Raw genomic sequence first — 27,866 nt, 5'->3', positions numbered from 1 at the left:
AGATATAACACAGCATTTGGCTCCTACATGGGACAATAGAGCTATCTGGCTTGTCATAGCCACACTGCCACTGGGAAGAGCTGTCTGGAATAGCTGTACTGGTACAGGCTACTAACTGTCTAGTGTTGAGTCAGAACATCATTTGTGCTTTGCAGTGCCCTCATTAAAATACTTCAAGAAGACAAACTTGTGAAGAATGGACTTACTTCTTATGGCTGAATAGAAAGCTTTTTGCCTTAGTGCACCATCAGAAAGCCATTGATGGTGCTGAAAACAAAGCAAACCCAACTTTGATCTAAGGTTAGATGCAAACAACACATCACTGAAGTTTGACTGTAGCAGTTTATTTTTTTTCTGTCTGCAAGTTGTACATAAGAGGAACTTTAGTCCCAGGGCTTCCTGATGTCGAGTTAATCCCACTTAAACCAGCACTCAATGGTTTTGGTCTTGGCTTGGATTTTTAGTTGCATGAAGCATTATTTTAATTGGTTTAAAGCATCTTGTTAATTTTGTGCATTTGTTTGTTCAGATAGCATCTCAGATTTCCTGCTTGGAAAGCTAGTAAGCTTTTGATGATAATGAGGTAAATTTTGCTATTGCAAAATACAAAGCTCAGAACTTTGTGGGTCTGCCAAGTATTGTGCTCTGCTAATTATTTTTTGCAATGTTGTTTTTAGGTGGCTCAAATGAAGAGCAAAGACAACAGAATTAAGCTGATGAATGAAATTCTCAATGGGATTAAAGTTTTGAAACTTTATGCTTGGGAATTAGCCTTCAGAGAGAAGGTTTTAGAGATCAGACAGAAAGAACTCAAAGTCCTAAAAAAATCTGCTTACCTTGCTGCAATGGCAACCTTCACTTGGGTTTGTGCTCCTTTTTTGGTAAGTGGAACAAATTGAGAAGTCCACTCTTCTGTTTGGGGTCATGCTTTCCAAGGCTATGCTTGAGAACTTGTTTTGGTTTTTTTAATGAGTGGAAGAGTCAGAATGCCATCTACAGTGGTAGGAGATTGAACACTTATGTATCCACTTCTCTGTGAAAAGGCACCACTGTTTTCTTTGAAACTTAGTAACAGAAAAGGTGTATATATTCTATAGAAGTTAATGGTTGTGTTATTCAAAAATAAAATCCTCCTCTGCATCCCCCTGTTTTTTTGTTGTACACTTGAGGAATCTAAGATTAAATGAACTGTCAGACTTAGAAGAGGTTACTGATGGACACAGTATATACCATGTGGTAGCTGTGGCTCACAGTAAAAATTCCCTTATTTCAGCATTTTTCTGGGAGCAGCAGAGAGATAAGAGATCTTGATCAAATGGGATGAGGTTGTGTACCAGAGGTACATCTGTTTAAGAACAATGTGGGAAGGTAAAGCCATTACGTACTCTGGGATTGTTTTGAATTCTTACTTAAAAAAAAAAAAATCATTATTTGAAACATCCCCACTGTGTTTGTTGTTAGCTTACGTTTAAACTAATAAAAGGGAGAAAAAGGTGAGATCACATCAAAATTCCTTCAGACCCTATTAGAACAAGTGGTCATTGCTCTTATAAAAGCCATGACTACTTTAGGATGAAATATGTGCTATTCCAGATGAGGGTGTTTAAATGTACTTTCCAGCATCAGATTCCATCCTGGAAAACATTTTTAGTGTTTACATTATTTTTTGGGCGTGATGAAAGGCAGAAGAAGCTGTGCCCTGTCTAGGAATCTTCAGCTGCATTCTTAAGTGAATGCTTTTCTAAAAGAAGTCTTAGATGGTTTTAATGTAAATACATTATTAAATGAACTTTCCAAATAAAACTATGCAGATGGAGTCCTTAATGCCATTCTGTGGAGTCTGAGAAGACACATTGCCTAAACAAGTAGCTCTGTTTCAGTGCACACTGTCAGTGTGTGGCTGTGGACCTGTACCTTAAGGGGTTTCCCACTGGGACAGACTTGGTTCATCCTGAAGTGCAAGACTGCTGTTTAACAGCTTTTTTTCTTGAATTTTTGTTCTTTCAATTATGTTCTTCTGATTAAAAAATTATTGCAAATTCCTACTTGAAAGAAATTTTGACATAAAAACCACTCTATTTCCTCCGCTTCTCCTGTTTCCGTGGCCAGCGCTCTTTAAACATTGTTTAATAACAGTGTGAGGAAATACTCATTTTGCAGTACCTCCCCTACTGTTATGTGTGCTGATACTTGCTGGTAACAGAGACTGCAGACTTGCTGTTTGTGAGGTTATTCTTTGGACCATGTCTTGTTTTTTATCTCTGTGGGAGGGCTTTCTCCCTGGGATATGGTTGTCCAAACTACGGATCGTACAAACAAGCTACTGTACCAGGCACAGCTGGGTCAGAAACCACATGAAGAACAATGCATGCCTTCACAGCAGTCAGACTTCTGTCTTCAGTGCCTGTCTTCTTCATGTCTTCAATGGATACTGTGCTTAGATGAGACTGTCCTTAGGCATTGGAGATAATTTTGTCAAGTCTTGTAGGAGAGGGAATGCCTAAGTTTAGCCTAACTTGATTTCTTGTTTTAAGTGGCAGTCTATGTCAAAGAGTTGCTGGATCTTGTGACTGGAGTGTTAACTGTGGAAATAAACACTGTGAAGAGAATAGATTTGAAAGGGAACATTTGGGTTTGCTTAGTTTACTTTAATTTTCTATAATTTAATATATACGTTTTTTAAAAATGTAAATAAATATCTGGATTTTTTTTGTTATTTTTTACATTTATGTTTGATAAAAGTGGTTCAGTGTCATTTTCTTGTTCATCGTGGATCTCAGGGGTCTCAGTTGTGAACTGCTTAGATACTGTGGGGCATCATCTCAGTAATGCAGTAACATTCCATGTTTCTTGGAAAAATATCTATCTGTGATAAGGTGGGCTTTACTTGGAAATCTAGAGTTGTGGCAGTCTCTACAAAATATAAAATGGGTTAGCAGTGGAGTATTTCTAACTTTCCTGTCTAGATATATTATTGGAAAACTATCTAGTACCATGGGAATTGCCTTAAAATTGAAAGAGAGTAGCAAGAAAAACTAGTGATCATCCCTCTCCTTCCCTTCTCCTGCAGTGGTCTCCTAACCACAAATATCCTGGGATGTATGTGGTTTCACCCTTGGTATTTGAAGAAAGTGAGCACTTGAAACCTTTCCAAGAGGAAACTTCTTTTTACATCAACCATCAACTTTTTTTTTACACCAGTAGATTCAAATTAAATGCTTTTATTTTGTAAAAAGCATTATCAGGAGCAAGGATGTTACCGAAATGCTCTTTTTAGATTTATAAACCTCAGATTCCAGTTGTCAGACTGTGTCACTGTGTGACTCTTGAGTTAGTGGCTTAAAAAAAACGTTGCTCTAATTGTAACCATTACTCTTTGTTTCAGGTTGCCTTGTCCACGTTTGCTGTGTATGTTACCATAGACAAGAACAACATCTTGGATGCTCAGAAGGCATTTGTTTCCCTAGCACTATTCAACATCCTCAGGTTTCCACTGAACATGCTTCCTATGGTTATCAGCAACATAGTAGAAGTAAGACTTCAGTCTTCACAGGGATTTCTGTGCACAAGTAGCCATTGGGTGGAAAGATTTAAGTTCCTGTGCTTAGAGAATGTCCACTTGTGAAATTCAGACACCTCAGAAGGGGAGCTTTGCACTTCTTGTGTGCTAAGTGCAGTGCAAGCAAAATTATCAATGCCATTTATGGGGTACGGGTGTTCCAGAAATGAACCATACTTCATGTGGTTTGGGAAGTGAGTTTGCTGACTATTCAAGAAACTATCCAATGAATTTAAGGAGGAGGGATTAGGAGTGCATACGATAATGTTAGGTATATGTGGTGCAAAACAACAAAACTCTTAAAAATGATGGTCAAAGTATAAGACAATTTAGCATCCTTTTTTCACACAGGCCAGTGTCTCCCTGAAGCGCCTTAGGGTGTTCCTGTCTCATGAAGAGTTAGATCCAAGCAGCATCATCAGGGGTCCCACCACAGAGGGTGAGTTTCTTTTCCTGTTGAAAATCAGTGCCTGCAGGTTTTGGGTGGCTTTGCACTGTTTCTTTTGCATTCTGTAACAAATAGGTTGCATTTTGGTGGACTTAAATGATAGATTTCAGGCAAAAAGCAGAGAATGCAGTTTGTGAAGTGGAAATTATATAAAGTTTCTACCACTTTATCAAGTAATTTCTTTTCTTCTCCCAGCTCTGTGTCCAAACTATAGAAGGGTTACATCCAGAGGTGTATATGGTCACTTTAAAAATGATTTGTTACTCTGCTTTAAATGTAACCATGTAAATAGGCAGTTAACAGAGTGACACCAACCCAGCATTTTGGAGACCATTTATGTGAAACTTCAGCACACTTTAAGGGGAAAGGATAAGTCCCACTTCTGGCAAATGCCTTTACAGTGCTTTGTGCAAAAGGCATTACTCCCAGTGTCACTCCCATTCTATGCTGTGTTGCTGGTCCACTTGTATGGAGTAATTTAGAAGACTGATAAGCATGAAGGCAGTTTGACTGAAAAACTAATACCATTTTTCTTGCAAAGCAAAATGATTCTACTGCTTCATTAATTTCTAAATGAATTTTATAATTCCTTGTTACAAAGACAGTAAAATCCCCATGTGTCCCTCTCATGTGAGGGGGACAGCTCTCTCTAGCTGAGCTCTATGTAATTGTAGTCACTTGGCTTTCTGGTAAGCAGTCATCTTCTGTATTTGTACTTTTTTTTTCTCTTCATCTTCCTTTTGGGAATATCTCTTCTCCTTTCTCAGATGATAATCATGAATACATTGCTCCAAAATCTTTTGTCTGCTGGGTCATTTTGTATCCATAATGTACATGTTTATCTAAGATAAGTATTTATTGCATATGCAGTTGAATTAGGAATAGTGTCTTTAGAAATGTCACTGTAAATATCTACAAATACCAGTACTATGCAGCATTTCACTGAACTGTATTTAGTTGACATTCTTGTACCTCCTGATTACTGTATAAGTGTAACTTCAGAAGCTCTGCTCTTTTGGTAAATTCAGTAAAAGCAGAACACAAGCTTTTGGTAAGCAGTAGGTGGTGATTCTGCTGGAAAGTAGCTTTATACCTCTGCCAACGTGTGCTTAGATTGACTTCTGTGAGTTGATGCAGAGCATACGATTTAGCTGCTTGCATTAACATTTTTTTAAATATCAATTTTCTATTTATCAGCTGAAGGAAGCATTGTTGTAAAGAATGCAGTGTTTAGCTGGTCTAAAAATGATCCTCCTTTACTCAACAGGTAAGAATGACTACCCTTGGTTCTGCTCTGTATTCTGCTGCATCATAAATTATCTGCATTTGAATTAGGAAATCTGCATGCAGAAGAGATGATAGTTGCCTTAAAGGGTGAACTAGAGGAATTTATAAAGTATGATCTGTGTATGGAATGCATGGAGGGGAGTAGCAAGAGGTATAATGGGAGGAGAGAAAAGCCTCAGATTTTGTGCTCTTGCAATGTGCTGCAGATGGGATGACCTCCATCTAGAGGATGAAGCCAGATTATCTCCCCTAGTAACTCATGTTTGCAGTTTGTCTTCAAAATCTTCCTTTTAAAATCTGATTCTTGCTGAACTGTATCCATCCTTGATTCCTGTGCTGGAGAAAACCAGTGAAGAGCGTTGCCCATGTTATGACTAACAAAGTAACTGAGGTGATGCATCTACAAGCTATATATTCTCTGTGCCTTGTCTGCTTCCTTAATTTTGGATGCTTTTTCTTTGCCCTTAAATTGTGTATTCTCTGATACAAGGATATTGTTTGGGAGATATCCATTGGTATTTACATTTGTGGTGACAATGTTTGAGAGACATAGTGGACAGGTGGTCTCACAGTGTTTTTTCTCTTTTTCTTTTTCTTTTTTTTTTTTTTTTAATCTTTTGACTTATTTCCTGTTAAGATGATGTGTCCTAAGGATGAGAAGAGTTGAGTGCTTTCTGAATGACAAGTTTGCATTTTCAAACAGTTAAAGTTTCTGTGCTGTGTCAGCAGTTGCAGTTGGTGTTCACATTACATCTGACTTTATATGGGCTGTTCAATTAACTGTTTAACTACTGGAATGTTCCAGCACCCAGGCTGAATTATGTGCATTTTATTTCAGCATTAATTTCACTGTTCCTGAAGGCTCCTTGGTAGCTGTTGTTGGTCAAGTTGGCTGTGGAAAGTCCTCATTGCTGTCTGCCTTGCTGGGGGAGATGGACAAAAAGGAAGGCTATGTGGTTGTCAAGGTGTGATGTGTCTGAAGAATTGTTCATGTATTTTTGGGTCTTGCCAGAGGGATTCTAGTGGTGCAAAGGTGGGAAGAGACAGCCTTTCAAATGCATGAGTTTCTAACCTGATTTCCTGGCAAACCATGTATATGCCTTAGGCTGCACTCTAAATGGGCAGATAAGCCTTGGCTCAACAACTTGTAAATCTGCTGGTTTCAGATTTACCCTAATAGGCAGGATGGTGGAGATCTCAAGGATAAGTATCCTGGTGAGTCTTGTTGGCAGGCAGGTATGAGGCAGGGAGGGAGACCCTATTATATATACACCAGCCTGAGGGAGAGCAGTGTTGTTTAGTACCTTAGACATCAGAGAATTCCAAGGAGAGAGGGCACACCCAGGTACACAAGCATGGGAGAATGCTCTTGTAGTTTGTGCTTTCTTAGACATCAGTTGCACAAAACTGGAAGGAAGTAAGTAAAATAACAAATTAAAAGGTCATTGTTTTAGATTTTTCTGCTTCTGTGATGTATAGAAAGAGAATTACTTTATGAACAAACCAAGTATGTTGCATTTAAAAGAATGCATATTTGTCCACTTCCAAAATTGTACTGGAAGAAGAAAGTAGGTGGGTTCTGAATCACTGAATATTTGTGTATGAAGAGAAGGCAGAACTAATCTTCAAAGCAAAATACTTTGCAGTGTCTCCTTTGAAGTAACTTTATATGTAAAGAACTACTTTCTGGAGATATCTTGGCTGGGATGCACTCTGTTCTAGATTGAATTGTTTATGCAGAACAAAAGCCTTAACTCTGTGAAAGAACATGACTTTTGACATTCAGTAATTGTGCAAATGTATTCTCTAAACAAATGTTTCCTCCAACTTTATGTTAGAGAATTATAGTTTATTTGAAGTCCTTTTCATTCCACCAACACACTTTGTTACATTCACTTGTAGAGACAATTATAAAAATAACATTTTTGAGAAGGCTGTAGCCTAAGAACTACTTCATGCAATTTTGAAATTATCATAGGCAATTGGTGAGATCATTAGCACTGCCTGCCTCACTAACCTCTGCTGTGCTTTGACTTTGTGTGCAGACTTGTAATCTAAAGTCCTGAACATGGAACTTAATTTTTCTTGCAGGGCTCAGTAGCCTATGTTCCTCAGCAAGCCTGGGTCCAAAATGCCACTCTGGAAGATAACATTATCTTTGGAAGGGAGATGAATGAGAGCAGGTACAAGTGTGTGATTGAGGCTTGTGCACTGCTGCCTGATATCGAGATTCTTCCTACAGGAGACAAAACTGAAATAGGAGAAAAGGTATTTAAATACCCACTCTGCTATAATAGTGCTATTGCTTGTAGTTAAGGACATATGGCTTCTGTTTTACTTTGTCTCAATGATGGATTGAGTTTAAATCATTCGCACTACAAGCCTTTTAGAATAAGAGGCAAATCTGAACTGTATCTTTTCATTGTTTTTAAGCCTGAAATGAGGGGAAAGCTGTCCTCAATTGCAAATGAAAAAGAATTTTGCAGTGACAATCTGTCTCTCATGGTTGTAGAGCAGAAAAATAAAAATAAACAAGAAAGGAAGAATCTTCTGAACATTCCTCTTTCTTTAAAAAAAAAGAAGCAACCCCTCCTCCCCCACATAAACCACAAAAACCACCACAACCCCAAAACTGGCCAGTGGTTGCTAAAGTATTTATAGTGTGGGATTTAGAAACTTGCTTAGATGTGGTAGCACTTTGCTATGGGAGCATGACCAGGTCTCCCCTAATCACCTGGCTAGCAGGATATGTGTGTGTAGACTGCTTGGTGTTCTGCTGAGCTGATGCTCTCTGGAAGACAGGGGTGTGTAGGAATGTGTGCTTTGCCTGCTGACTGGTGGTGGGTTATAGCTGCCAACTGACAGCCCCAGATTGAGTAAAGAGCAGAGATTTGGTCAGCCTGCTCACCACATTGTGGGGTGTGAGCAGAAGTTGTTTAACCAGAGGCAGCACTGCAGAAATACAGGTGAGAGGAGGAGTAGTCTCTAATTGTACAGTTAGGTAGATCAGTCTGGGTTAATTGCTTTACAACACCAGCAAACACTTCTTTTAACTCACTTAGAACCTAGTAAACAGGCTTCCTCCCAAGAGGATTTTGACTGAATTGTTTGTGCTGTTGTATCAGTGAAATTATCATAGAGATCTGTTTCATGCAATGTGGAAACTTCTCTAGTTTGCATAAATCACCATGATTTGTGTCTTTCATGACCTGTAGCAAGGCATTTCTTTACAGCTATAAATAAAGGATCATATTTTCTTGTTTCCCCAGGGTGTGAATTTGTCTGGAGGACAGAAGCAACGAGTCAGTCTTGCTCGGGCAGTTTACTGTAATGCAGATGTCTATTTATTTGATGATCCTTTATCAGCTGTTGACGCTCATGTTGGGAAACATATTTTTGAAAAAGTTATTGGACCAAAAGGAATCCTGAAAAATAAAGTATGTCATAGTGAGATAGCTCTCTCTGGGGAATTAACTTGTTTGCTTTGCTGAGTTCAAATGATTCCCCGTTTGTCAAGTTTGCATAATCAGCTCTTTGTCTCAAACATCTGAAAAATGAAAGGATCCTTTGAGATTTTGAGACTTCTGTAAAACACTGAGTTTTCATAATGAAATGTGCTCTCATTTCTGTATTTGAAATTTTTTTGTCTTGATTTTCACAACAGTGTTTTTCTCTTGAATAATGCTACTTGCATGTCCATAGTGACTACTGTGCTATGCACAGAATTAAGCAGCAAGAGTTTAACCATTGTATTTACTAATTCGAGATGTTAGAAAATTTTTTTTTCCTCTTTTGATACTCAGACACGGGTTTTGGTAACCCACGCCATCAACTATCTGCCTCAAATGGATACAATTCTGGTAATGACTGATGGAGAAATATCTGAAATGGGTTCCTACCAGGAGCTGATGAAGCAAGATGGGGCTTTTGCTGAGTTTCTTCGTACCTATGCTAATGCTGAACAGAGCATGGAGGAGAGTGGTGAGTGTACAAATAAATTCTCTGGGGACAAGCTGATGTATGGCATTGTAAGGGACTGGGAGGAGGAAGAAGCAGCTAATTCTTTTTTTTTTTAGCTGATGTCCCTGACTCCTGCTTCTGCTTTACAAAACAGCTGTAGAGAGGTGCTGATACAGGAGTATACTTTAGGTTTTGGTTTGTTTGTTTGTTTGCTTTTATCTGCAGGTGGTTGCAGTATTGAATTTTAATACTGGAACTTAAATCTCTTACCTCCAGCCTGTTTTCTTCACCTGCCCTGACACTCTTCCATGTGCTCGTGCAGAGTATGAAGGATGCTTGTACTCTGCTGCTGGGTTAAGTTGTTGCCATGTGCTTGAGGCCTGTTTGTTAGCAAACACCTGAGTGCTGCAGAGCAGGATCTCCAGAACAAGGGAGGGATTGGCCCACTTTTCCCTTCATCTTGTGTTTGGTAAACCCTTGGTTTCCCACCCATTCCCTAGGGGGAAAGCAGAGATATTTTTCAGTCTACTGTCATGTCTGTCACAGGCAAAGCAGAAGCTCTGCTCTTGGAAAGGTCACTTGATATGTTTCAGTTGTCACTCTGCAGGTTAGGACACTGGTTTGGGTGGACACTGTCTGTAAACAGTAAGTGCTGTATGGGTCAGGTCTCCCACTATGAAAAGTGCTGTGTGGAGTGATTTTATGGAAGTAGAATCAGGCTAATATATATCTTCTGTAGGTGCTCCTATAGCTACTTTGGGCACAGTCTGACTTGTAGTCTTAAGTGTAAGAAAGGTCTGTAGACAAATGAACTTTCTCTGCACTTTCCTCTGAAGTTAAAAAGCTGGTTTGTATGAAGATTTGCTTCCTTCAGTAGCCTTCTTTCAGTCTTTGTTTCCTTTCCAAGTGCTCTGTTGATTTTGAAGTCCTTTACATTAAACCAGCTTATTTTACTTTTCCTTGTAAATGCTGCTTCTTTTTTGGTAAGTGAACCAGTGCTTTCTCTTCTGCCATGCTTCTCTGCAGTTGCCTGATAAAAGGCACTTTTAACTTCAGTATGACCCTGGTGATTCAGAAAGGATTGCAGTGTTGTCCATTTAGATGATATTATCATATTAGATGATACTAATATCAGATATGTAAAAGGTTACTAAATATTATTAAAAATGGCAGGTTCTTGGATAAACACAGAATAATTTTTGATGGGGTCAGCCTGAGCCTAGCTGGAGGGGATTTACACACCACTTTGAATGGGAGGCTCCATTATTTCTGAAGCTACATGTTGGCATTTAAGATGGAGCATAACAGAAAGCTGTGGATTGGCAATTTCTGGCTGGAATGCATCCTGTTTCTGCAAGGGTGGGAAAGCCTTTCCACCTGCCCAGCCTGTGAGTCTGGTCCTCACTGCCACCCAGCTCTTTTCTCCCATTGGGATCCTGAGGGTTACATGCTGCCTGCCTGCTTCGTGGTGGTTTTTTTGTGTGTGTGAAAACTCCCCATGCCCGAAAACTGCCCCTGTGTGAGTCTTTGGGATGGCTCAGAGAGTGAGGTGTGAGCTCCCCCTTCTTCTCCAGCATTTCTTGACACAGAAGGCAGCAACAAGGATGCCAGCAGTGGCTGCTTAGCTCCAGAGTGCAATGTGTAGCACTGCTGCTTTCAGCACACATGAAATGGATGCCTTAATGTGTCTGCAGTGTGTAACCATCTCCAAAGGAACTACATGTAAAACTGACCTACCAGATTGTATAAAAAGCATCCAGATTCTCCTTACTTCTATTAGCTGTTCCATTCTCTGGCATTTCATGACTGATTTGTTGATGCCAGTACTCCTGCCTGTGCAGATTGGTCTGGAGTCATAGCTGTGCCCTTGTCTCCTGTGAGTGCATTTCAGTGTTCAGTGTACCTCCCTCCAGGCTTGTAGCTGTTGCTGCAATACTTCTTGGTGTAGAGGTAGCAAACAGCTACTTTAAGATGACCTTTCTTATGACTGTTTCCCCTCATCTCCCATACAGACTAATACAGCAGATTTTAGTGTTTTTTTTTTAATATGTGTGGGGGTTGGGGTTTTTCCGTCTTTTCCAAATGGCTTCAGCATAAACTTTGGTTTGTCTTTGAAAAGCCCAGGGCTATTTTTGGTGTTTGTGGGGAATAAAGTGGCTTCAGAAGTCCAACTGCACCATAAGGTTGAAGTATTTTTTAACTGTCTGGTTTGCCTTTGATCTTGACTGCAGTGCCTGAAAGAGATGTACAGCACAATTAGTAATTCTAAATCTGGTTTACATTGTGTGGGCTGTGCTACAGATGGCTGTCTCCACAGCTCTGACTCTGCAGTCGAAAAGCTGAAAGACCTTTCAGTGGCCACTCTGCTCATTTTTCATATGAGGCACAAGAGGTTCCTCTTTCATTTTGGAGGGGAAAAGAGTGTAAGAGTATTCTCAGAACTGCTTAGAGTTCTGGACTGTAGGATTTAGTTCAACAGTCTGCTTATCTTGAAGGGAAGCTTCTTCATCTGTCACTTGTAGCTATTCAATGGGAATCTCTTTTTTTTTTGCCTTAAATTTTCTGGATGTAATTCCCCAAATCTCAGCTATTGTCCTAAGCAAAATAGAAATCTGCTTTCTGGAAAAGACAGAATAGTACAGGGGTAAGATTTGCAGAGCCTTGCTTGACCTGTGTATAAATTGCTTTCCAATTTCACAGTAAGGAGGAAGATAAATAGTTTTATTTTTAAGTGCTGGTTTGAAAGGAAGACAGCTTCCTTGCTGCATAGCTTTGTACTATAGCCTAGGTAGCAGAGCTGGGGGAGAAGACATACAGCAATGTGGAAGAAGTTGCCACTCTGTAAACAGGATGCTTTGCATCTTTAATGTTAAGGTCGGAGAGTCTCTTAAGATTCTGGAATGAAGTCCCTTCCCCACCACTGGGCAAAATGAGCATGGCACTTCCCTGTACATCAGGAGATTGTTCTGTTGTTGTCCATTAAACCACTTTAGAGTAATTTGGTTTTTTATTCTCTCTTCATTAGTACTTGAAATAAAGGAAGGTTCTTGATTTTTCACTTGTAGCCTTCTGATTTGGATATTTTCTTTTTCCTCAAGGTTGTCTTTTTTTTTTGACTCTGAGGTTTGGGATGAAAAAGAGGTCCATTATAGCAAATTTTATCATGCCTTCAGCATTTATGGTTTTGTGGTTTTGTTTGTGCTACTTGGATGCATTCATGTTTGTAAAGGTTGAAAATAATTCAGTGTGTTCTGGAAAAAGTTAATTATATATCCTTTTAGAATCAGATCCTTCATTAGAAGGAACAGTTCAGCCTCTGGAAACAGGTAACTGCTTTTTTGCTGTATGGCTTTATATTAGTGCTTGCATTGGAGTAATATGAGTAGCTGCAGTTCATTTAAAAGAGATTGTGTCATTAGAGGAGTTTTGCCTGCAGAATAGAAGGTATCAGCTTGGTTTGCATGTTACTTGTCTGTGTGGTGCTACAACAGTTGGTGTGTCAGCTTGTAGATAACTCATCAGCAGTAATTCTTTCTAACACTTCCATGAGGAAGCTTTGAATAAACTCTAAAAGATGTATTCTGGACTTACCCAGAGAGGCATCATTCAGGATTGAGCCCCAAAAGTCCTTTTTGTTCTCATATGTGTACTCAGTACTTTGCAACTGTTCCCTTTCATAATTTCTGGACACATTTTCCAGCAGAGCCCTCATTAGGGAGCTTGTACCCCAGGTGCACATGGCAGACTTTGGCAGTTTTGGGCATTTCTTGTTCTCAAGGAGTGATTGGAGTATAAGTAGGAAATCTTTGTAGTCAACAACATGAAATGAGATCTAAGAGCTCTGAGGACAGGATGGTTTATTTTCGGTTTTATGTTGTTCATGTGGGTTTAGAACTCCAGTGGTGCTCCAAAGCATTATGTTGCTGGAGTGCTTGCTGATTGTCATATGGGAACCCTTCAAAAGAAGTGCTGTCAAGTGCTTAATATAACCAGCTGTCCCATGTTGCTTTGTTCTCATTCATATAAATAAGAACTAAGTCATTGAACTCTTTACTCTTTCACATTTTCTGCTTTTTTTCTGCTTTTAGACCACACTGTACAGATCAGCATTGGATTTTAGAGTAATAAACATTGTTCAGTTTGTAGACACAGGAGAGAATAGTTTTATGTTCAGTTACTCCACACTTAATGTATTGATCAACTGTTTTATGCCTGTTTTGCTTCAGTATAAAACCATGAAAACTTTAGATTCTAGATCTACAGTTCTTCCCATCTATCTTTTAAATAGATAAACCCTTTAAAACCCAAAATTTTTTTTGTTACAAATTCTGAATTAATGTTCATATTTGAAAATAGAGTTCAACTTAATTGACAGTTAATTTTTTTAAGTCAGTAATTTGGTTCCTATTAGGAAACTGTGCCATAACTTGAACTTGGAAGTACTACTTATGACACTGTATTACACTGCATTAAGTTGTTCAGAAAAAGCATAATATTTCCAGGTGTTTTAGCAAATTGTCTTGTGTGTGCTGGATCCTGTTACAAATGTGATGCTGTAGGATAACAAGCTTGGTTTTTTTGGGTTGGTTTTTTTTTTTTCTTTTTTGAGAAGTGACAGTCTTGGAAAGATCTCTTGCTTAAATTAATATGATTCCTGTAATTGCTTACAAACATCAGGCTTTTGCTTCACTCCATCATTAACTCAGAGGCTGAGTGATAGTGTGACTTGGTATTGCATCCTTTAACATCAAGTATGTTCTTACAGTGACATTTATTACCTACATTTAGTAGGAAAACAGAAAAGTTAATGTTTGCTATCTTGGCAACTGGTCCTGTTGGGAATGAAAGTAAATCAATTTGTTCATCTGGTCAATTACCTGTTAGTATATGTAAATAGTTTCTTGTGTTCCCTGCTTTGTTTGCACATTTGAACTGCACCTAGCACTCAGGACTGATAGGAAACCTTTGTATCTTTTTCCTTACCATTTTCATGTCTGCTTTTACCCTTTTCCCAGATACAAATAGTCCACCTGGAAAGGATGGAAAGCCTACAGAAAATGGAGTCCTTGTGAATGAAGCCCCTGGGAAGTTGATGCATAGGTGTGTAGTCCTTTTTTTTTTCCTCCCCTGTGTGTCTGCACTCTTGTGCTACTCTTCTTCCCATGTGAAGAAACAGTTGTGTTGTAGGGGCAGTACCATGGGTTTGGCTTGCATAGAAAGGAGAGTATCATATTGGCTCTTCCAGCTTTCTTTTGCTTTTCCAAGGCTTGTGGGGTTGACTGCTGTCAGATGAGATAAAGTACTAAGTGGACCTTTAATCTGACCTAATACAGCTGCTTGAGGAGAGCTGATAACTCCTCAAAATCAGTCTCATAGTCTGTCTTATCTTTATGGTGCTCTAGAGGTGTTCCCTTTCTGGAGGCTAATGAATGTCTAGGGGCTCAATTGCCTGTTTTGAAGCCACTGTGGGTACTCTTTTCCCACTTCAGTGGCTGCACTGTGTACAATGATATGGTTTGTGGAGGCTGATGTTGATGATCACCAGGCATTTTTCTTTTGGGAGTTTGCCCTACTAAAGCTTCTTTAACTGGTTAGCAACTTGCTTGTGTCTGAAGATGGATGCTTGAGATCTGAATGCCATCAAGGGTGATTAGGAATGCACTGTGAGAGGAGGAGGAAAGCACTAGTAACCTCTGAAGATGACCAGTTAAAAGGTTGATGATCACCTGAACAATGTAAGGCACTGCCTTGGAGCCATGGACTGTTAAGTCTATTTATGAAGCAAACACCTGCCCTGTGTCATGCTAAGGTTGAAAAATAAATGTCTTTAACAGGCAGCTCAGTAACTCTTCAACATACAGCAGGGACACTGGGAAGTCACATCAGCAGAGCAGCACAGCAGAGCTGCAGAAGCCACCTGCTGAAAAGAATTCCTGGAAACTGACAGAGGCTGACACAGCAAAGACTGGAAGGGTAAGGTCTCCTGTTCCTACTTCCTACACTGTTTCAGTTCCAGAAAAATCTACATAGTTCAGAAGAATATTGTTTGAAAATACCATTTAACTGGGATGAGTGGATTTGTGGACTTGCTACTTCTTATGTAGTACTTCAGGGGAGTGGTGCTGTGCCTTCTGCTCCCAAAGATGAGCCCTGTGCATGCAGAAAGAGTGCTGACACCAACACATCTGTTTAAGATGGTGGGCCTGACCACATCAGAGTTTAACAGAAGGAATGAAAAACTTGCAGCAGTGTCGTGGAGGGAGTTTGTCACGAATTAGGTGATCTAATGAAATCTGCCCTTCAGTGTAGGGAGCTGGAATGCACTCAAATTAATTTATAGCCAAGTTTCCACTCTAAAACACAAGTATATAATCCCAGGATACTCCTGGCTTTCTGAGAAGCCTGAGAGTGAGGTTTCTGGGAAAATGGCAGTTACACCTCCTAGCACTGGTGCTTGGATCCTCTTGTTAAAGATAGATCATAGGATCATCCAAGCCATGTGGAGCAAAGATTTAATTAAAGGCTATATAATCTTGTGGTAAAATGAGAGAGCCAAAATCTGGAACTCTTCAGTGAAGTTTTTGGCTCTGCCACTGATGCTGTGTTACTTCAGGCAGCTCTCTCCCTACCCTTCCCTTTCCTTGGAAGACACAGAAAAGATGACGTGTGCCTGTACTGGAGGGATGTTGGCTTTGGCACATCTCCATAGAATGCTCTGCACTTTGTGTTCCCAAGCAGTAGCTTTCTTGGGTGCAATAGTCATATTTTTATGGCCTGATGGAGGGATTCTGACTCTAAATCGAGGTTGAAGAAGGGGGAATTGCTGGCTTTGAAACTTAATAAAATTAATATATTCCTTTTTTTCCCCATCTGTCTTCAGGTAAAGGCAACAGTGTATTGGGACTACATGAAAGCAATTGGACTCTTTATCTCTTTCTTGAGCATCTTCCTCTTTATGTGTAATCATATAGCCTCCCTGGCTTCCAACTACTGGCTAAGTTTATGGACAGATGATCCTGTTATCAATGGGACACAGCAGTACACAAATGTCAGACTGGGAGTGTACGGAGCACTGGGCATTTCCCAAGGTTTGCATGGTCCTGTCGATTTTAAAATTGGCTGTTTTGGAATGTTTCTAATGCTATTGGTGACATTATATTCCCAGAACTGCAGCAGCTGTTTGTAAGGATTCAAATACATTTTTTAATTTTATTTTTACTTCATAGATGAAAAACTTGAGTGAATAATATAAAAAAAAGGGCAAGCAAACAAACCTATAAAATTACTTAGTGAATACAGTTTTCTTTTGTTTGTACAAGCTAAGAATGGAAGTGGTTTGCAGGGGCTGATGAGCCAGCAGCAGATGACAAGATGCCTGACCTAGGAAATGGCTCCTTGGCCTCTACAAGAACCATGGTAGCCTGGTGCTCAGGGACAGTTTGTCACAGGAAGCCTTGGCCGTGCTGCCTTCCTTGTAGCCACAGCTAGGCTGAGCTGTGTAGGCTGGGGTTTCTTTTGACTATTTGAGGGTCCAGAGCACTGCGGGGGGGGGGGGGGGGCAGCTGAGTGTCTATTTATGGTCAAAGTTTGTTTACCATGAAACCTAACACCATGTAAGAGTTACCATAAAAATCTTGTAATAAAAACTGAATGCCAGCCTTAAAATTGAGTGATCTTTACTTAAGGAAGGTGCTTTAATACTACACTAAATTTTGCAGTGGAGGAACAATTTCTTCCATGGGAGCAATGTGGTGTTTTTTGTGAATTTTTTATTATTATTATTATTATTATTATTATTATTATTATTATTATTATTATTATTATTATTATTATTATTATTATTATTATTATTATTATTTACTTGGAGTAATTGCAGAGTCTACCTGTAGTGAGCTCCAGTTGTGAGAATTACCGTGCAGGAGACATGTTGATACTAAGTAATGAGCAAATAAAGGAAAAGGTTTTGTGTGAGAGGTGAAAGCAGTTAAAAACAAATCTTCTTTTCTAGGTATTGCTGTGTTTGGCTACTCCATGGTTGTGTCAATAGGGGGAATATTTGCTTCACGACACCTGCACCTTAACCTGCTGCACAATGTCCTCAGGTCCCCAATGAGTTTCTTTGAGCGTACACCCAGTGGCAATCTAGTGAACCGTTTCTCTAAGGAGTTGGATACCATTGACTCCACCATTCCACCAATCATCAAGATGTTCATGGGCTCAACTTTTAATGTGATTGGGGCTTGTATCATCATTCTGCTGGCCACACCTATTGCTGCTGTCATTATTCCACCTCTGGGTCTTGTCTACTTGTTTGTGCAGGTAGGGTTTTTTTTTATCTGGGGGCACTGTGAACAGCAGTCACTGTTATTTAAGATAGAATGGATTTTAATGTGTTAGTGGATCAAGGGTTGGACTTGATGATCTCTGAGGTCCCTTCCAACCCAGCCAGTTCTATGATTCTATGATTCCATGCTTGACTGACTGTGCTTTGCATGGTTTACTGATGTTAGCAGAGCACTTCCTTCTCTTGTCAAGTGTAGAATGACTTGTATGCAGAAGGTAATCATATCTAAGCATATTTTATAAAAATGCCATTAGATTTTGAGGTCAATTTTGTATAGCTTGTGGCTCATAGCCCAAATATAGAAAATGTGAACTTGTCTAAAACTTGCTTCCAAACAAAACAGTAGCCTTTAGAGGGGTATCTGTGCAACACTGATGTGGCTTTTCCACCAGAATATTGTTTTCAGAGCAAGAGGAACGATTGCAGCCTTTCACTCCTGTCTTTGTGTAGGCAGGGTGTGCTTGCTTCACTCTTGCTTTACTCTTGGAAATCTCCTAGAACCAGTATAGATTATGTGTTTTGACTTTGACTCTTGAATATATCAGGCTCTATTAGTAAACCTTAAAGGCAGTGATGTGTGTGTTGTATACTCTTGAGCTAAGCTTGCAGAGAGAGAGGGGAAGGTGGCTATCATGTAATGGTTTGGTTGGTGGTTGTTTGAAGACATATGTAAGGGCCTTTTTATACCTATAAGTATGGGAGCAGCATGTATTCCCACGTCCAAGTTGAATATCAGTAACTAACAGCCCACATGGCAAGGAACTCTCTTACTATTATTCCCTTTGTCTTTTCAGACACAGTCTTAGGTGTAACCATAATTCTCATACTCTGATTTGCAGAGGTTTTATGTGGCCACATCTCGCCAGCTCAAACGCCTCGAGTCTGTCAGTCGTTCTCCTGTGTATTCTCACTTCAACGAGACCCTCCTGGGAGTCAGTGTCATTCGAGCCTTTGAGGAGCAGAAACGTTTCATAAAGCAGAACGACATAAAAGTGGATGAAAATCAGAAAGCTTATTATCCAAGCATTGTTGCAAACAGGTAACAGTAGGGTTGAAGTATTGAAAGGCAGTTCTGTAGGGAGGATGTGGTTCTGCTGCCTGTGCTCCATGTCCGTCACACATCTCAGCATGATAGTCCAGGGCAGGGAAGCTTGTGTGGATGAATCTCATTCACAGATGTTTTACTTAAATTTAAGTTAGAGTCTCTTTTCTTTTTGAGAGTTCTTACCTTCTGGGTAATGTTTGGTTTTTTTGTTTGTTTTTTTTTTTTTTTTTTAAACTTGCATTAATTGATGCCAATGTCAACTACAGTTGCTTTCTGAACTAAGACTAATATATGCACCTGAAATGTTTATTAGTTTTGGATGCCTCCAGGCTTGCATGCTGCTGGAGCAGAACATCAAATATCTTGCAGTTCCTGTATCACTGGCACTTATGTTACTTATTTTTTCAAAAACAGGATCTCTGACAGAAGATTGGTTGCCTACTTTCCTAATTACTGGAAAGTTGCAATACATTTTTCTCTTGCAGGTGGCTGGCTGTTCGTCTGGAGTACGTGGGGAACTGCATTGTCCTCTTTGCAGCATTGTTTGCAGTGATTGCACGCAACAAACTCAGTGCAGGACTGGTTGGCCTCTCAGTGTCCTACTCATTGCAGGTAATTTCACCTTTTTTATTTTTTATTTTTTTTTTAAAAAAAAAGCTGAATTTTAAGACTGCATGAGAAAGTCAGAACCTTGCTATGGCTTTGGAGGGCAAAATAATATAAGGAATGTAAGAAGAGAATAATAACTACAGAAAGCATTTGCAAAGATTCTGGGAAGTTCCTTCTGTGCCTTGCCTGTATGGGGGGATGTGGCAAAGATGACTTATCCCCTGCATATTGAAGGCATCTGGACTTTTCTCCTGTCCAGCACTCATTAGCCAACATCTTGTCTGTTTATGTATTCCATGAACTTGCAGGGCTTTTGTTGTTTCATGTTTTTTGGTTTTTTTTTTCTAAATTTATTTCAGGTAACATATCTAGTGTGCTTCTTGACTTCTTTTCTTGCAGATTACAGCATATTTGAACTGGCTGGTTCGCATGTCATCTGAGCTGGAAACCAACATTGTTGCTGTAGAAAGAGTTAAAGAATATGCTGAAATGGAGAAGGAGGTACATTGTACATTGTACACCACACCTTTAGAAACCAGTGCCCTGTTCTGAGGTCTCACTCACAACCTGAATGGGTTGAAGCAAACAGCTGGGCATGTCCTCTGAGCTGAGAGATGAGATGAGCATAGTTGTACAAATGTTTTGACAAATGTTTTGGTTTCCTAAGTGCTTAAAAGTTATTCTTTTTATTTCTGTTTCTCTGTTTGCTTTTGGTGTGGGGAGTAAAGAGGTTTTACTTTTTTGTTTTGATTCGAATCACCAAACAACTGATTCTGATCTGCAATTGTGCCCCTTTTGGCTACAGAACAGAGTTTCCCATGGCTTCTCTGTGCTATGCCTGTCACTTGAACCTGACTCGAGTCATTATTTTTGCAGCCAGGACCCTTCCTAGAGTATTTTTCTCAGTTTCTGGTAGCAGACTGGTGTTTATACTATTAAAAGCCTTCTTGTTTGGTGCTGGCAGTAAATGCAGGGGGTTATGTTCTCTCCTTTCACGCCTCTGTGGGAGGCTGAGGCAGCAGATGTTTACTTTGCCATCTTGTTAATCTTTTAGTGCTTATGCCCCAGCTAAACTGCTTCCAGTTGGATGTCTGGTTTCCTCTATGGTTTGCTTACTGTGGTGAGAGTGCACAGGCAGGTTATCTGAATATATGCTGTATGTATGAGTCTGCTATTTGCAAGAGTTCATCCAACAGGTGATATTTGAGACAGCAGAGCCCTTGGCTACAGACACCATTTCATCTGCTTTGTACCAGCTCTTTCCCTCTCTTCCCATCACCATCACAATTCCTTTTCCAAATTACTAACAGTGATTACAAACAGTTTTTCTTAATTGCTTTCCTCTGTTCCCCCGAGCCCATGTCTGGTTGAAGGAGGAACAGATCAGAGATGTTTGTGTGGTTCTTTCAGGCTGAGTGGAGCATTGAACAAACGGCCCCGGCGAGCACCTGGCCTGAGGAGGGGAAGGTTGAGTTCCGAGGCTACGGCTTGCGTTACCGGGAAGACTTGGATTTGGTTCTGAAAAACATAAATGTTACCATAAATGGGGGTGAGAAGGTAACTGATCTGTATGTATAGCAAAGGGTTGCTGTTTACAAGATAAAGAGTGGGCTGATCCTGTTCTGTAGTGTGTCTTGGCTCCTTAAGAACTAGAAGAGCTCCTGTAAAACCAGTTGTACTGCAATGGGCAGATGTAATCTGTCCTGCATTGTGGGATAAAGATGCACTGTTATGTGGGGTATGTATGGTCTGGTTTCGTAAGGAAGTGAGGTTTGTGCTGTCTCTTGTCCCCTTTCCAGACAATTTTGCTGATTTGTTTGCCATTAGCAATGAAGAGTACAGGCTGCAGAGAGATTAAAGTTAATTCTAGTCTCAGGAAAACAAGCTGCTAAGTAGAGAAGGTAGTCCTGATCTGGTGAGCTGAAGTTTGCCAGGTGAGACACTCTGCAGGGATTTCAGAGCAGATTCTCTGGATGGGTAGAATGTTATCTCAGGACTGGTTAAAAAAGGGCAGATGGCAAGGGAAATGTTAACCAACCAAAGTAGCAATCTGTAGCAATATGTATTTAAAAAAAAGTAATGGGGAGAGGCTTAAGTCTAACTAGGAATCAAAATGTAATATACAGTATGAAGCTGAGTGCTTTTGGTGCATATTTATTACAAATGGAAACAAGATAAATGTCAAGTCAGTGGTTATAACTGAAGGATGAACCAAACAAAGGATTAGGGAAACATTGGCTTGCCTGCTTTACCCAATTCCATCTGCCTTTCTAGAAAAACTGAAAACTGTGATTGCATGACATTGCAGATGTTGAGACTGCTTTTTAAGATTTTTAAAAAAATTTTCTTCCCCTTTATTCAGCCTCAACTTTTGTCTCGGGGTGTGACACCCTAGCAAATAGGGCAACTTTCTGAAAATGCATCAGTTGTAACTTTTCTCCAGAGTAAGTTGTTCCTGTGTTTCTTTCCAACAGATTGGAATAGTTGGAAGAACAGGGGCTGGAAAATCTTCCCTTACTTTAGGCTTGTTTCGGATTAATGAAGCAGCTGAAGGAGAAATTATTATTGATGGAGTTAATATTGCAAAGATAGGGCTCCATGACTTGCGGTTCAAGATCACCATTATCCCTCAGGTAGGTGTGAATCCTGCCATTAGGGAAGTTTTTCTAGAGATTGGTTTCCACTTTCATTTTAGGTTGTTCCATTCTTTTTTTAAATGGAATTAAGCTACTGCATAGTCTAGTTGTGATGGATTGAGATTTTGGATTGCTTTTAGACTTGATATAGGCTCTCTTTGGGGCTTTGTACAAAGTATACTGACTTGGGCAGGGTCTTGTGAGCCAGGTATGCAGTGCTGTTCACTCACAGAAATCTGTATATGGCCCCCAGCAACTGGGTTTGATACTCCAAAACATTTGGAAATAATGGCTTTACAAGTGTTGGACTTAGTCTCAAGTCTTCTTGTTCTTACTGTGTAGCCTGCCTGTTCTGGCCAAAGACAGACCATAAAATGTGGTTATATAAATCACCATTGCAGCAAGAACAAGTGAGTGTGCTATAAAAGTCTTGCTGCAACACTTCTTTCACTTCTTTTGGGATCTGTGGGGGACTTTGCTTTCTCCTTTTGATCACTGTGTCATTGTGACACTACTAGGTCAAAAGTTTTTCCACATTTTCTCCATGTCCAAAAAAAAAAAAAAAAAAAAAAAAGTATTTCATTTCATTAATACTGCAGCTGAAGACTTTTTAATTATTTACAGATATGTAATTGCCTAAGAAGTGTAAAGCTGACCTGACACTCCCTGCTGACAGAAGGCTGTACAGGGACTGCCTGTTCTTTAAGTTAGTAGTAAAAAGTAAAAAGAAAGTTAGCTATTTTTTTGTTGGTGGTTTTGTTTTGCTTTTTTGTCTTCTCTGAATTCATGACTTACTGACTCCTGGAAAGGTCTGGAGTGGCAGAGAGCAGAGGTCAGGTGCCTACAAGGCATAAGAAATAAGGGTGAGGGTGAATAACTTGCTGTTAACTGGAAAAAGCAAGGTCCCACTCCTAAATTCAGTAGATGAGCTTGCTTGCAACTGTGTCTGGATATGTTTTTTCTTTATCTGAGATTGTCATGTTCTGTGTATGTTGTCAATTGCTTAGGATCCAATCTTGTTTTCTGGCTCTCTGCGTATGAATCTTGATCCGTTTGACCAACACTCTGATGAAGACATTTGGAGGTCTTTGGAATTGGCTCACCTGAAAAACTTTGTATCATCTCTTCCTGATAAACTTAATCATGAGTGTGCTGAAGGTGGAGAGAACCTCAGGTATGGCACTGTGGGGAGAGACTTTGGGATTTCTAAATGCGTGACCAGGCAACCAATCAACTAAGTCTTTTTCAACTATGTTTTAAACTCTCAAATCTATGAATTCAAAGTAATTCAAGAAATAGTCAGAATGCTGTGAAGTTGGGTAGGTTGGGCAGTCTTAAGAAGGATTTTAGTAGCAGCAGCCTGCTATTTATAGTGGATACTCTGAGCTTAACCATGACTTTTACCCAACAGATGCATTTTTTTATGGGAGTTGTTAGCCTGCTTTTTGCACCATGACAGGGGTATGTGGTCAGTCTGTAGAAACCATTTAAAGCCCAGCCCTTAACACTGCAATGTTTCAGTTGTGCTGAAACCATTTGTAATGAATTCTCTTACAATATTGCCAAGACTTCATTAGGAGGGGGGTGTGGTTTCAGATGCTGTTAGGTAGATAGTCTGCAGTGAAATAGTAAGATCAACCTTATTTATTTAGCTGGATTCTTGGCACCTAGGCACTTAAGAATTCTTACAAGGAACTGCTGGGCTTCAAAATGAATCCAGCAAACTTGTTCTGACTTGTTTCCCTACCCTCCCATCCCATCTGTGCAGTGTGGGACAGCGCCAGCTGGTGTGCCTGGCACGAGCTCTTCTCAGGAAATCCAAAATCCTGGTTCTAGATGAAGCCACAGCTGCTGTTGATCTTGAAACAGATAAGCTTATACAGTCAACAATAAAATCTCAATTTGAAGAATGTACTGTATTAACTATAGCACATCGTCTGAACACAATCATGGACTACACAAGGTAAAGCAATACCAATTTTATTTCAAAGAATGATGTGTGACCTGTTGTGCTCTACTTAAATGCACATCTTTGTGTTAGCCAGATGTTTACCAGTGCAGTTTCAGTCACCTCTGCAGAGCTGTTGGAACCCCTGTTTTGGGTGGGTGGGGGTGTGTGCATCTTCTGGCTTGTGGTGGCTGTGCTTGGCCTTGGGGAGCTTCTCTGATCCCTCTGTTGTGCTGCTGTTGTGCTATTCTTGCCCAGAAAAACTGGAAAGGAGAGGGAGGCAAGGAGAGGAGTCTATCCCTGGGTCTTGCCCTAGCTTAGGCACAGTTGGAAGAGACATCAGCACTTTAGGGAGTTCATACCCTTAACTAGGCACAGACAGCACAGTGTGAGGCATCAGAGAAGCAAGTCCTGCACTTTTCTGAAGCTTATTCAACGTTTCTTTTTCCATCCTTTTTGGTTTATACTTCACACAGCCTCCCTTGTCCTTAGCTGCCTTGCTAAGGTGTGGTTGAGGACAGAATTGCTATCTCATATTTTCAGTTTTAAGCTCGCTCAGCCTTTTTATCGCTGAATGACAGAGAGCAAATGACCAGTGATAAGATTTTTGTGTACTTTTGTACATCTGTTTTTGTTATTTCAGTAGTGAAAGATAAGGGGCAGGAGCATTGCCCATGCCAGGCCTGGCACCAGCAGTACTGTCACCAGATGAACACCCCACCCAGTCATGGCAGAGGGTGACACAGTACTGCAGCACCAGCTTAAGGGCTCAGCAAAGCATCCCTAGGGTGCCTGGCTGTGATTAGTTGGAGGTAGCTGCAGTTTTAATTGTGAGCTGACTTTACTGACTGTGGTAACTTGCTTTGCAAATTTTGTGTAAGCTATGTCTGTGTTTGTATTTGGTCAGCAGAAGCTGTAAAACAGCAGTTGGTGTGGTGCAGTATTACAGAAGGTTATTTCAGATCTTGTGAAATCCTGGGGGCTCTTGCTCACAAGTAGTGCTGCCATCTAGTTTCTGGCTGGCTCTGACAAACTCTGTCCCTGCATACTGTCTTCTTTGTCTTTGCTTGCACAGACAAAGCTGCTTGCAGGTTTATTATAAATGTGTTATAAAGCCAGGACATGATACTACAGTCAGTGTCTGTATATATGCATCTGTGCTCATTTGCTTTCTGGATCTTCTTGTGACCATGTTATTTTCTTGTTTTACAGAGTTTTAGTCCTGGAAAGAGGAGAAGTGGTGGAGTGTGGTAGCCCAGACCACCTACTTCAGAAGAAAGGCATTTTCTATAGCATGGCCAAAGACTCAGGCTTGGTGTAGCATTTGAACTTTGTCAGTTTGAGTGGAAAAGATGGAGGTGATACACTGAGAACTGTAACTTCCCTGAGCTGGTGTGAGCTGTACAGTTCAGTTTCAGACCGAGTGAAGTCAGCCAGAGTGGTGAAAGAAGTAACATAAAAATGCAAAATATTTTTTTTAATTGTCCTTAGTATTGACTTTAGCCAGCTTTAGGAGAAGCACATACTGTGCAAAACACTTTAGAGACTTTTAATTTTTGCCTGGAACCTGTCATTATATGCTCAAATGTAAGGCAGAGTGATTAATCAGAAAAGTTCAGAAAAGCTTTTTCTTTTCATCTGCTCTTATGTTCCAAAGCCTCCTCCGCCTCTTTTTTTTTTTTTTTTTTTTTTTTTTTTAAAAAAAAACATTTTTGAAAATGCTAGTTATTTGCTTGTTTGCTGATCCCTCATTTGATGAGCCATCTATTGTGGGATGCACTTGGAACATTTTGTGGCATATAGTACTATAGTCCAAAGATTTTTCTTGTGAAATAACATGTGCCAGACTTCCTCATTATGGCATCTACTGTTCATGATTAATGCTTTTATGCATTCTCCTAAAGGTTTCATGTGTTTACAGTGCATAGCAGCAAGTTCACTATGGTATATCATTAGTGCTGATGTGAAAAAGCACAGTCAACTTCAAAGCAGTATTTAAGCATGTCTAGAAAGACAATCACTCCAAAAACAAATTTGTGCAGCAGCTGGTGTGTTGCAATATGTAGTACCTGGTCATACACCCAGTTCACTCAGGAATTCTGACTTGGGTGCTGAATCCTGGTTATGCTTGTGGGGACTCAGCTGAGGTGAGGATTTGATTGAGTGGAGTTTGCAGGCTTGGTGTGTTACTGATTGTAATTAACCTTGGCTTTGGCAGTTCTGTGCTTTAAAGAGAAGTTCTGCCACATCAAGGACCATTAGCCTTATATTGAAGAAACATGCCCTTCATGCTGCTGCTGTTGACTCTTAAATTTTGTGGGAAACTGTTCTGTTACAATTGTTTAAAAGAAAAAAAGTGTTGCTGTTTTTAAAGTTATGTGTCAGAGGGGTCTAACAATCCAATTTGGAATGGAGTCTGGTTTTCAAGATCTGTGTTGAATGTTCATTTTTCTGTGAGAAGAAAAAAGTTACTTTTCTCGTGTTCTAATTAGTCTTATTTTAAAGGAAAATGCTGGAAGAAGGCAAATTAAGTCAGACAGACCCAAATACTCAGCAGTCTGAGAACATGGGCTTCTGTGAATGATATTGCTGACCTTAATACTAGACAATTGTCTTCTTTAGAGTAAAACTATTTATTTTTTTGTAAATTATGACTCTCTCAAATGGAATAGACTTAAATTTTCTTTGGTATTTTTTGTAATGACTATACAAATATTTGCAAAGAACTTGAAGTAAAAAAATTGTTTGAAAGAACACGTGTCATTTCTTGCTTTGTATTTGACAAAGGATTAGCTTGTGCAGTTCATATTTTTACCTTGAAAAGAGAAGTTATTGGTACTGCTTGGACTAGCCAGGCTGCAAGCCTGATATCTGGGGGTGTTAGACTGGGTCAGAAACCTTGAATGCAAATAACTGTGCTGTGGAAGGGCTGGATCACATCTCCTGGTTTCTGTAACTGGAGTACTGCACTTACCTAGAGCAAGACTCTCCCTCTTCAGGGGCTCAGCTGGCAGAACAGGCAGCCCATGTGTAGTGGGTTGCTTTACAAGGGTGACATTGCCACGGGTGGGTGCTCCACCTGGGCCAGGCTGTCTCCCAGGGGTTGCAGCAGCAATGCCCTCCCAAAGCCCCCAGCCTGGGTTCTGCTTCCATCAGGTGTTCTGGCCATCCATCCACAGCTGGAACACAGCTCAGCTGAGGGAGGAGGGTGCTCAGGAAAAGGAGTTCTACCACAGAAATGCAGGGATATCTTGTGTTCTTGCTGTGCTCTAGGCAAAAACTTGTTTTGTCTCTAGGAGTCCCTGCTGGACCTAGAGTGAAACACTTGTTTTCCTCCTAAGAGAAAAATAGAGCTGTAAAGCCACTTAGATGTTAATAAACCCTCTTCAGTGGATTTTATTTGGACTTGGAGTGCGTGCTTACAGCTGAGCTAAACACAGCTGCTCTGTGGACCTTGCATTTATGCTGCACAACAGCTATTAGAAATTAATGCTGTAAAAGCATGCACAGGGCAAGTCCATGTGTTCCTCTTGATCAGCTCTAGACATTCAGATGACTGCAGGTATTGGGCAGACTTTTTATTTCTTAATATTTAAAACTTTTTTCAGACCAAATTATGAAATAGGCTCTTAGCATAGTTCTGAGCCTGCTGCAGTTACCCTCTGTGCTAGTTGGATAATTCAGTCAGGTAAGTCTGATCTAGGAAAAATTACCTTTGCAAAGACCCAGCATGTGGGTCTTAAATGTGCTTGTTGTTCTTAAATAAGATTTTCAAGAGAGCATGGTATCCCCAAGAGGAATCTCATATATTTTGCTTTATCCAACTTACAGATAACTTTCTTGTGATGTCTGTGACCTTTAGCTGGGGACTCTGACTTGTCTGAAACAGGTTTTTTCTCACATGTAATTTTGGGAATACTTCTTCTTTTGCCCTCTCAGCACAGCTTGATGTGTGAAAGCTGATGGTATTTTTGCTTGATCTTTGTGCAAGCCAACAGCAGAACTGAGCCATTTCAAAGAGTACCAGTGT

General features: G+C 40.1%; 1 protein-coding gene across 6 annotated transcripts in view; it reads left to right on the top strand.

Moving 5' to 3' along the window:
* The window catches only part of LOC139804264 (multidrug resistance-associated protein 1), a 49,600-nt gene extending 23,010 nt beyond the window's left edge, over positions 1-26,590 (top strand). For 2 of the 6 annotated variants that reach the window (XM_071761328.1, XM_071761329.1), the window contains 21 exons: positions 678-881; positions 3,386-3,532; positions 3,911-3,998; positions 5,205-5,274; positions 6,133-6,259; positions 7,386-7,562; positions 8,564-8,731; positions 9,098-9,275; positions 12,536-12,580; positions 14,270-14,354; positions 15,089-15,227; positions 16,135-16,342; positions 17,263-17,573; positions 18,438-18,637; positions 19,129-19,255; positions 19,652-19,753; positions 20,663-20,809; positions 21,727-21,885; positions 22,896-23,062; positions 23,657-23,851; positions 25,049-25,326. In XM_071761328.1, coding sequence (XP_071617429.1) covers positions 678-881; positions 3,386-3,532; positions 3,911-3,998; positions 5,205-5,274; positions 6,133-6,259; positions 7,386-7,562; positions 8,564-8,731; positions 9,098-9,275; positions 12,536-12,580; positions 14,270-14,354; positions 15,089-15,227; positions 16,135-16,342; positions 17,263-17,573; positions 18,438-18,637; positions 19,129-19,255; positions 19,652-19,753; positions 20,663-20,809; positions 21,727-21,885; positions 22,896-23,062; positions 23,657-23,851; positions 25,049-25,157 — 3,153 coding nt within the window. In that variant the 3' untranslated portion in view covers positions 25,158-25,326. Of the gene's footprint in view, positions 1-677; positions 882-3,385; positions 3,533-3,910; positions 3,999-5,204; positions 5,275-6,132; positions 6,328-7,385; positions 7,563-8,563; positions 8,732-9,097; positions 9,276-12,535; positions 12,581-14,269; positions 14,355-15,088; positions 15,228-16,134; positions 16,343-17,262; positions 17,574-18,437; positions 18,638-19,057; positions 19,256-19,651; positions 19,754-20,662; positions 20,810-21,726; positions 21,886-22,895; positions 23,063-23,656; positions 23,852-25,048 lie in introns of those variants that run through there. The other 4 variants (XM_071761326.1, XM_071761327.1, XM_071761330.1 and 1 more) reach the window with 4 other exon arrangements.
* Positions 26,591-27,866: the final 1,276 nt, after the last annotated feature.

This window comes from Heliangelus exortis, chromosome 17 (genome assembly GCF_036169615.1).
Source record: "Heliangelus exortis chromosome 17, bHelExo1.hap1, whole genome shotgun sequence".
NCBI classification, from domain to species: Eukaryota; Metazoa; Chordata; class Aves; order Apodiformes; family Trochilidae; genus Heliangelus; species Heliangelus exortis.
This window is presented reverse-complemented; position numbering and strand designations above follow the sequence as displayed.